At 33.6% G+C, this 11,153-nt stretch overlaps 1 protein-coding gene across 1 annotated transcript; it reads left to right on the forward strand.

Annotated features, from left to right (window-relative positions):
* Positions 1-5,981: 5,981 nt before the first annotated feature.
* Positions 5,982-8,002, forward strand: LOC108820446 (disease resistance protein RPS6-like). The gene is made up of 2 exons (XM_018593388.2): positions 5,982-6,607; positions 6,701-8,002. The coding sequence occupies exons 1-2, from the start codon at positions 6,120-6,122 to the stop codon at positions 7,908-7,910; spliced, it is 1,698 nt and encodes a 565-aa protein (XP_018448890.1). The 5' UTR covers positions 5,982-6,119; the 3' UTR covers positions 7,911-8,002.
* Positions 8,003-11,153: the final 3,151 nt, after the last annotated feature.

The following is an 11,153-nucleotide window of genomic DNA, read 5'->3' on the forward strand; positions in this document are numbered from 1 at the left end:
AATATTTATAATAAGGTTTTTAATTATGAGATAGATTAACACATGCCACAATCTTAAAGAAGGAAAAATTCTGAAAAATAATATTAAATAATTTTTAACTATTAAAAATTATTTACAATTAGATTATTCAAAATTCGTTTTTATTATATAAGTAAATATATTTTTAATCATTATATATCTAAACACATGTAAAATATTAGAAGGAAAATTACTATCAAATAATTTTTTACAAATATCTTTTGTTTAGAATTTTGAAAATGGAAAATTACTATTAATAATATTTGTAATAAGGTTTTTAATTATGAGATATATTAACACATGTCACAATCTTATATCTTTTGTGTAGAATTTTAAAAATGGAAAATTACTATTAATAATATTTATAATAAGATTTTTAATTATGAGATAGATTAACACATGTCACAATCTTAAAGTTTTAATTGACACGTGTCGTGATCATGTTAATTAGTAACTTTGAAGAACCAAGCTTTATATAATAAGATAGCCGTTTAGGCTTATGGTTGTATTCAGTTGATGAGTTTATGATTTGATTAATAAAAATTAAGAGTTCTCTTGTGTTCCTTTTTTTCGGTAGATCATTGGTGATCTCAACGAAATTTAAGAAGACATTGATTTTAGGCATTCTTAGACTAAATAAGATCTTTGTGATTATCCTAATTTTCCGGATATTCTCAGAACCAACGGATCTCTAGTTTTATCCCTAGAAGTTTCCGCTACATCATTTGGTATCAGAGTCGCGTATCTTTGATTTCTTAATTGAAGAACGATTCTGGAATCATGTTGAAGAGGAACATCTATTTTTTCACGAAAGAAAACTTGTTTTCTGAAAGCGAAAACACCGTTTACATCGATATTGTTGGTGATCCAATATTCCGTGTTACGGAAGACAAAGACGAATCAGTTGCATGTCATGTTAAAAATTCTATTTGTGATGACGTTGAAAACGATTTCATCAAAATTACAGAGATGGGCGATGGATATGTAAGAAGGATTCGTGACTACCAAAAAACTCCGTGTCATCTCGACAAAAGACGTCACGTATATATTCAACAGCACTAAAAGCCAATCAGATGTCTCCTTGGAGTTTTGGAATAGAAAAGGAGATTTCATGCAAATTATGGAATTTTGGGCTAAAGACAATATGTGTCATAGAATTTGTTGGGAGAATAATTATAAGAAGCTTAAGAGATACCAATGGAAGAGTCGCAAAAGAACAAGATTTTATGCGAAAATTTCGAGTGTTGAAGGTTTTGGATTTGAAGACCACGGCTAAGATTTGAGGACGAATCTTTTTCAACCCGGAGAGAATGATACAGAGAGATATTTAGATATATTTCAAATATCTTAATTATCTAATTTACTATTTGTTTTGATATTTATCTTAATTAGTTATAGTTATCTTAAGAATATTAATAGTTATTAGATTATTTGGTTTTCATATAAATAGGCATCTTATTGTCTTAAGATTTGTATATAATTTAAATAAAGAAGTCTTTTTATTAATCTCTTCAAAGGAAACACTCAAAAACCTTTGACTCTCAAACTCAATCTATAAAACTCTTATTAGGTTGCAACACTCTTGCAACTCATTATATAGATCCTAATATTCCTAAACTCTTAGTAACTTATCTATAATCCTATTTCTCTTAGGATTAGTATTAGTTGCTGCCTAAGAGCTTCATGATTATCTCCAACATTTTTTCCCTTAATCTTGAAGCTAGCCACATCTTGAACTCCAACCAATTCTCTCATCTCTTTGAACTTGGTTCTTCCAAGTGCTTTAGTCAAAATGTCGGCCTTTTGATCTACTCTTGGAACATGCTGGACGTCGACTTGATTATTCTCTACACACTCTCGGATAAAGTGATAACGCTTGTGTATGTGTTTGCTCCTGCCATGGAATACCGGGTTCTTTGTGAGTGCTATAGCAGACTTATTGTCAATACAGATCTTCACCCAATCACATGCTGTCTCTGTGATTTCTTCGAGCAACTCTTGAAGCCAAATGGCTTGCTTAGCCGCTTCTGTGGCAGCCATGAATTCAGCCTCCCATGAAGATAGAGCAACAGTTTCCTGTTTTTGAGAACACCATGTAATGGGACAATTGTTCAAGTAGAAAATATGCCATGTAGTACTTCTCCCATCATCTTCATCTATATTATGACTACTGTCACAATATCCGACTAGCTCCATCTTGCTTGCTCTCTTGAACGTCAAACCATAGCTCGTAGTCCCTTTTAAATAACGCAGTACTTGTTTTAACGCAACAGCATGAGACGTCTTGGGTTGATGCATGTAACAACTCAGCATTCCGACACTGAACGCGAGATCAGGCCGTGTGTGAAGAGAGGTTTGATATTGATATTGATATTTTTATAAAGAGAGGTTTGAAACCCTTTATTTCTTTGTTACGGCTAGAACTCGAGAGTTCTCAACGAATCAAGAAGACTTTGATCATATGTATTCTCAAACTAAATAGGATTCATTGTGTTATCGTAGCTTCCGCTGCATCAGATACCCTGATGATATATTTATATATAAAAAAAATTGTACATTAAGTTAAAACATCAAATAATCTACACTATTATCTGAGAAGTGAATTTGCTTATTTGTCATCTTTTCCATGAATTTAGGATACATCATTAACAAATATAATTAAAATTTTATTTTACTAAACATATTAATATTAAGATAGTTAATAAAAATTAACGCACTATTATTTTTCTCCATGATTTTAGGATAAACCATTAACTTATATTTTTCATGCTTTATTATTATCAAATAAACCATTAATGTAAATCCTCATACAGCAGGTATAATTGTAAATCAATTTCGGGTCATAAAGTGAAAACAAATCTGCGCTTTTTAATCGCGGATCAAAGAATTTTAAATTAATAGAATTGATGTATATCAGAACACAAATTAACATATAAACCATAGTTTCCGTTATGTTTCGACGTCAAAATCACCGCAAACTTATTTTAAACACAAAAAATAGATGCAAGGGGAGCAAACGAAAATCAAATATCATTGTAAATAGGGAATTTGCACCCTATAATATAATATCTGTACATTGCAATACGGTGTGGTGGTAATTAAGTCAAGATCAACTCCAACGGAGGAAACTTCACCTCAAGTCTCATAAGAAATACTAGAACTTGACCCGTCCGACCGGACGGGTATTTATTTATATTTTAGTTTTTTTGTTTATATTAAATTATATGTATTTGTATTATTTAAATATAAATTTAGATTAAAAATTAATCTTTACAGTTATAATAAAAATTAAAATTATAAGTTTAATAAAATATTATGATATAATTTTTTTTTTTTTTTTGTCAACAGCATTACAGACTCAAGTAGACTCTGTAAACCAAACTGGTTGCTCTGTATCCATATGGACCGTAAACGACGATTGTTGCCTCACACCACGTGCTAAGCGATCCGCCATAATGTTTTGCGTCCTTGATATATGAATAATCTCCGAGCTGTGAAAACTCCTTTTAAGACTCATGATGTCTTCTAAATAACTTGCAAAAGCCGGCCATTCTTCAGGTTCCGAAACCATCTTTACCAGTTGAGAATAATCCGTTGCAAATGTAACATTATATTGCCGCAAATTCCGCATGCATTCCATTGCCCAAATGAGAGCCTCTACTTCTGTGTGTAAAGGTGACTGACTAGCCCTTGTGTCTCTTGCTCCCAAAAGTCCGTCGAATCCTTCCAAGGTACTATACCATCCTTGTCCTGAAAAGGTATCATCCGTTTTCCATGATCCATCCGTGAAACACCAACGTCCCGAACGAGCCGGAGTAACCATGTCCGCTGTATGTATACATACATTCTTGCTCTGATCCATCTCTTTCTGTGCTTCCTTCCAAAGTAAAGCCTCTGTTGTTGCCAGTTGAAGAGTATCCCTAGGATCCATATCCATATAACTAAATACTTTATTATTTCTTGCTTTCCATATATACCAAAGCATCCAAGCAAATTGATGATCATCCATTGATGGCCTGATTCTCCAGAATAAGTAATCCATATTCGAAAATAAAGACTGTCCTGGAAAGTGATCATGATGTGTTGGGATCCCGTAAAGGGCCCAAACTTGAACCGCGGGTGGGCATTCAAAGAAAACATGATTAATAGATTCTTCGGGTGCTCCACATCTATCACAATTAATATCCCCTTTAAGACCTCTTGATCTTAGATTCTTTCGAACTGCTAAACATCCTGAAACCATTTGCCATAGGAAATGTTTCATCTTTGGTGGACAACGAACTTTCCAACAATGAGCCTTAAGAGCAGTTACTGTAGGTCCAAACTCTATTACCCCCTTATCCCGATCTGGATATGCTCGTTCTACCTGATATCCTGATTTAACCGTATATTTTCCATTTTTTGTAAAATGCCAGCCATCCCGATCGACTGTTTGTATCCTACTTAAAGGTATACTTTCAACAATTTTAATATCCTCGGGATCCATAATATCCTGTAGAGCCGTTAAGTTCCATGAACGTGATGTTGTGTTGATGAGAGAATCAACCGTGATATCTGGTAGAAGAGTATTTTGTTTTTTGTTTGCTGGTCTCGGGCGGTTGGTTGGGAGCCAGGGGTCGTTCCATACTGATATGGAGGACCCTGATCCCACCCTTTTGATTAGTCCTTTGCTAACCAGAGATCTAGCAGAGACCATACTTCGCCAACCATAGGAAGACGAGTACGATCTGATCGGATCCAGGGGTGAGGCATTCCTGAAGTACCGACCTTTAAAGACACGAGAGAATAGAGTATTTGGTTTCTCTATTAATCTCCATAGTTGCTTACCAAGCATGGCTGTATTGAAATCCGTAAAATCCCTAAAACCCAACCCTCCGTCGTCCTTTGGCTCACAAACCTTATCCCACGATTTCCAGTGCAAGCCTTTTGTATTTCCACTGGGGCTCCACCAAAATTGTGCTACCGCACTGGTTAGTTTTTTCACCACCGTTTTCGGAATTCGATAGCACGACATAATGTGGTTAGGTAGGGCCGTTGCCACCGATTTAATAATGACTTCCTTACCTCCTTTAGAAAAGAACTTAAATGTCCATCCATTTATTCTATTAGTTAATCTTTCTTGAACAAAGCCAAAAACTTGCACTTTGGACCCTCCCAGACTTTCTGGAATCCCCAGATATGTTTCCATCCCACCCAAATTCTGAATTCCCAAAATGATATAAATTTTAAACTAAAATAAAATAGGTGTGGATCATAATTTTTTCCAATCCCCAAATCTTAGTATCTCTTAAAAGAAAATAAAAAAAAATAATAAATATATAAAATATATAAACATTTTTGAAATATAATTTCTATTAAAATAATTTTACGATATTGTTGTTTATTTTTATAGTTTGATCCGTGACCGTATAAATATTTTTTCTGTATAAATATTTGCTTTCACTTTAAATTTGTTCTTTAAAATGTATTACATAATTATGGAAAGAGTTAATTTACTTGTTTATAGTATTAATGCACATTAAATTTAAGATTTATCATGAATTTGTTGTGGAATTAATTTAGGAAATTATGCATTAAATTAGGAAAAGACAAAATCCTTAAAATTAGGCTTATTAATTATTTCAGTGGCATTAGGTTGTAAATATTTTGCAAATTTTAGGGTTACTTTTAAAGTGTACTTCTGTTTTAATAAGATATAAGATTAAAGATCCGAGAAATATATAATTTCAAAATTTCTAGTCACCACACATATCTTAAGTGACATATCTTCATTTAAATGTCATTTATATAAAACACAGAAGATTACGAAATTTCCACCTAAAACGCACAGTTGAGATTTCATTGTCAAGAGAATAGTCTAAATCCATTGAAATATAGTAGGTACGGTCACTGGTAATAAGTTACAATCAACACTGAACGAAGAAACTTCCCGACAAGTTGCATAAGAAATATCCGAGAAATACTTGCAAAATTGCTACATAACCACACATATCTTAAAATGACATTTTTGGTTTTGAATAGAATTGTTATGTTTCTTTGACTCATCACCTCTCCTCTGATATATTTTGCTAGAATCACCGATAATTTGTTATTCGTAAGATATGTTTCCTCCGGTTGCTTTGGCTTCTTGTTCCTCCTTTTCTTCTCGCAATTGGTCATACGATGTTTTCCCGAGCTTCAGAGGTGAAGACGTCCGCAAAAAATTCCTCAGCCACTTTCATAAGGAGTTAGAACGTAACTCGCTCATTGCTTTCAAAGACAACGAGATAGAGAGAAGCCAGTCAATCGCCCCAAAGCTTGAACAGGCGATTAGAGAATCGAGGGTTGCTGTGGTGGTGTTCTCTAAAAACTACGCCTCGTCAAGCTGGTGTCTTAACGAGTTGCTGGAGATTCTGAAATGCAAAAAGCATGGTCAAACGGTGATACGAATATTCTACGATTTGGATCCTTCTGATCTTAGAAACCCGTCGGGAGACTTTAAAGAGACATTTGAAAAGACTTGCAAAAATAAAGAAGAAAAAGTGATAAATGAATGGAAGAAAGCGTTGACGGAAGCTGCAAATATCCTTGGATTTCATTTGAAGAATTGGTATGTCTTTAGTAACTACTCCTACTTTAGATATAATCATTGATATTATTTATTGATTCATGTTTTCGTATTGATATTGTCTTTTGTCATTAGGGATAACGAAGCTAAAATGGCTGAAGAAATATCCCGTGATATTTTACATAAACTAAGTTTAACTCCAAAAAATTTTGAGGAGTATGTGGGCATTAAGTACCATATAGAAGAAATGAGTTCACTGCTGCAATTGGATTCTGAGGAAGTGAGGATGTGTGGGATATGTGGTACGTCAGGAGTTGGCAAGACTATCATTGCCAGAGCTTTATTTAATAACCTCTCTAGCAAGTTCCAAAGTAGTGTTTACTTAGATAGGGCTTTCTTTTCAAAGTGTGGGGAAGGTTATGATCGACCCACCTTTAATGACTATAATATGAAGTTGCACTTGCAAAGAAAGTTTCTGTCTGAAATTATGGAGAAAAGGAACATGATGATGATTGGTCCAATTGAAGAAAGACTAAAGCACCAAAAGGTTCTTATCTTTATTGATGATGTGGATGATCCACATGCGCTAAATGCCGTGGCCGGTCAAACTCGATGGTTTGGAAGTGGGAGTAGAATCATTGTGGTTACGAATGATAGGCGGCTTCTAGAAGCTCATGGGATTGATTTTAGGTATGAAGTTGATCCCCCATCTCCTGAAGATGCTCTAAAGATTTTCTGTCAAGCTGCTTTCAAGCAAAACTCTCCACCTGATGGTTTGGAGGAGTTTGCTTCTGAAGTTGTACAACTTGCAGGTAGATATCCTTTGGGTCTTAACGCTTTGGGTATATCTTTGAGGGGGCTGAGTAAGGAGGATTGTCTTAAAAAACTGCCTAGTTTCCGAACAACTCTAGACGGGGGAATTGAGAAGACGTTGAAAGTCAGCTATGATGGGTTAGATAGCGAAGACGATAAAGAGCTATTTCATTATATTGCATCTCTTTTCGATCATGTGGGAGACGAAGATATAGAAGATCTTTTTGAAGATTGTGAGTTGAATATGCTGTTAGAGTTCCGAAGACGTCCAGATGGGGGATTTGAGACGTCCTTCAGTTGTGATGAGAACATATTGAAAGTCAGCTGTGATAAGAAGAAGTTGAAAGTCAGCTGTGATGAGAATACATTGGAAGTCAACTATGATGGGTTCTACAGCGAAGGCGATGAAGAGGTAGTATTTGATTCTGTTACGAGTCTTTTTGATGATGTAAAAGAAGACATTGAAGATTTTCTTGAAGATACTGCGTCGGTTGTTTGTGACTTTTGGGATATATTTACTGGAATAAGTTAGATTTCTTAAATCCATATATATACAAATATGTAATTTCTCATACTAAGCATTATGAAATAAAAACATTCGGTATAATCTTTGTTTTGAGGATCGTTAGGCATATTTTAAATTTAGTTTATTTTGGATCACTAAATCATATTCCAAAATTAGTTTAAAAAAATTAAGATATCAAATATAAATAATATAGATGGAAAATTGGTAAGTAGGAAACGAAACTTAATAGCAATGCTATCGGATCTTCAGGCTTGGCCGAAACTTTCTACGGAGTTGGAGGCAATTCAAACCTTCAAGATGTGTTTTCCGGAGTTTGAAAATCTTTTACATCCTAAGGACACAAAATATGATAGCTGATTCGTTACTTAGGACTGCTCGCGACTTTCATAGATTTCTTTCTTATTTTGGTTGTTCTATTCCGGTCTGGTTACCTGGACCACCTAAAATTTGAGTAATAGAATAACTTTTTGATGCAAAAAAAAAGTAGGAAACGGAACTCGAAACATAAAAAAAATATCTTGAAAACAACCAATTTATTTTTCAAAGCTAACATGGCATAGGTATGCAAGATATATTAGTGTATATTTGATCAAATTAGAAAAAAATGTGGTTAGAATATTTTGCCTAAAATATTTTTTGTAGTTCTTTATTAGATATACAGATTTTCAAAAAAATGAAAATCTATACTATCAAAATATAATCATTTTGAAAATTTTATTTAAACAAGGTTATTGCACCTATTTAAACTATTTATTATTCTTGGTCCAACAGTTATATATTCTAACTATACACAATTAATTACGCTAATTATACGATCTCCATTTTATACACCATGAACCTGAGTTTTGTTTCTGTGACTTTGAGATTTGTATTATTTATCCAAATCTATAAAATTATTTTCGTGATTTAGTCTAACCATTAGTCTATAACAAAACCAATTCTATTTTAGGCCATCACTTTGTTTGTGTATCGCATCATCTTCATTCGGTAGCGACTAGCGAGTAGAAAAACCCTAGCTGACGGAGAAGTCTCGAGGCTTCTAGGTTCCAAAGAAACCTAACTTTACTTAGCACTTCCTAATCTTCCCTATGATTACAACGCGTTTGAGCTGTTTATTAGTGGTGAGATTAGGGCTGGGCAAATAAACCGAATCCGAAAATCCGAACCGATCCCGATCCGATAAAAATGAATCCAAACCGATCCGAACCCGATGTAAATACCAAATGGATCTTGTTTTATGGTATTTCAGGTTATGGGTATTATCCGAACCGAATCCGAATTTAAATGGATATCCGATAGAACCCGAAACATTCAAAACCCCAAAAATATCTTGTACAAAACATGATCTCAATTCCTAATATGTATCCAAAATACACTAAGATATATTGAACATCTAAATTATTATCTATTACATAAAGGTTGATGGTTCGATAAGATGAAAATTGATGGTTGAAGGTGGCCGTTGAAGTTTGAAGTTCTTATATTTTGGTTTCATTTTCATTAAACAATGTTTTTCATTCCATGAGAAATTTATTTCGTTATATACTTTCATTTATTTGGTTTGATTTTGAATTATCAAGGTTGATGTTCATTTCTTATTTTTTAATCGATTTTACTTACGTTTTGGTTACAAAATATGTACAAATCAAATATTTAACAATCAAAGAACCGATTTTACTTATGTCTTAAAGATTGAAGTTTGAAGTTCATAGTTTAAGGTTGACAATGGTGTTTGCAGTTGAAGCTTGGAATTCTATTTAAGTTTTTGGTTTTTTATTTCATTGAATAATATGTTTTTCATTTGGTTTTGGTTTTGGTTTGGTTTTGATTTTGGCTTTAGGTATCTTTGAATTCCCTCTTTTTTTATTTATATCAATAAAGATGCTTGAATTTCGTTTCAAATTTACGTCATTTCATAGTTGTTTTGACGAAATTGATGTTTTTACTTACTTATTTCTATTGTAAGTTACCATTTATGTAGATTTGTATTGGTTACATTTAGTACAAATGATATACCCAAGAACCAAAAGTCCATTTGAAACCAAAACCGATAGTATTTCGGGTTATATTAATACCAAAATAATTTACCAAATCCGACCCGAACCGAAGAGCACCAGAACCGGTTCCGAACCAAAGTTTTAAATTATCCGAATGTGGCTGGTTTTCGGTAACCATGAAAACCCGAATCCGATTAAAACAGAACCGACACCCGAATGGTACCCCGGTTGTCCAGCCCTAGGTGAGATATGCAGATTCATCACCAGTTACGTCGAGTAAAGTGACATCAGGTTTAACGGCAGAGGTTTTCAAGGGTGTTTTTTGTTCGCTCGGTTGGTTTGTGATCTGTTAGATAGCAGATTTATGTAAAGTCACGGCTGTTTGATGATTTAAGTTGAGTTAAGAAGTTTAGTTGTTAATGTAGTTGCATTAGTAGGTAAATCTGGTTTTTGATGATTAGTATATAGTCTGATCATTAGATGAAGCCTCTCTTAGAGGTATTTAAGACTGCTGAGTCTTGAGCTCTCAGGACAAGCTATACATAATTGACAGTGAATGAAATTTAGCCTAACTAAAGTTTTGGTTTGAATCTTTGTCTCAATGTTACCCCAAGAAACGATAGGGAAGCAAATATTTTGTCTTTTGTGCAAGATAATGAAACTCATAGGCTTTATATCTATTATTGCAATTTGCAAGTCATGTGGTGTACTCAATTTTCTAAAAGAACATTGCTCCTATCAACGTGAGTTTGTGTTGAGTTTCTTTCTATATCTTTCCAATTAATTGTTTTGTGCTTAATGGTGTGTGTGTTTGTAAGATATTGCAGCAAGGTTGTGGAGGGCCACCGAAGGAAGCTCTTGATGGCGCCATTGACACTCACTTTGGCTCTCTAGAAGGTTTGGTGAGAAAGATGAGTGCTGAAACGTATAACTTATATTTCACTAATATAGTTATGACTAAAAACATTCGAACCTAATCATTGGAACTTATATTTCACCATTTTTCATTTGCTAAACGGTTACATAAAACATCACGATTGCTATAAATATTCCATCAACGAGAACAAGACATACACTCTTTAAAAATATTAAACAACCCATACTCATATAGTCATATAGTAGTATGCTGATATGTTCAAAAATCCAAAAAGTCAATATTTGGGTCTATATACATTGAAATCTCTATGAATTAATAATGTTACGACTACATCAAAACTATAAATTTTTATTAATTTATAGAGATTATTTATTT

This window comes from Raphanus sativus, unplaced genomic scaffold (assembly GCF_000801105.2).
Source record: "Raphanus sativus cultivar WK10039 unplaced genomic scaffold, ASM80110v3 Scaffold3384, whole genome shotgun sequence".
Classification (NCBI taxonomy): Eukaryota; Viridiplantae; Streptophyta; class Magnoliopsida; order Brassicales; family Brassicaceae; genus Raphanus; species Raphanus sativus.

What these genes read in the sequence shown, in the direction of transcription:
- LOC108820446 (XM_018593388.2), top strand. Translation starts at nt 6,120, where the DNA reads ATGTTTCCTCCGGTTGCTTTGGCTTCTTGTTCCTCCTTTTCTTCTCGC. An exon ending in GGATTTCATTTGAAGAATTG is followed by an intron (nt 6,608 to 6,700) that starts GTATGTCTTTAG and finishes TTTTGTCATTAG; the next exon opens with GGATAACGAAGCTAAAATGG.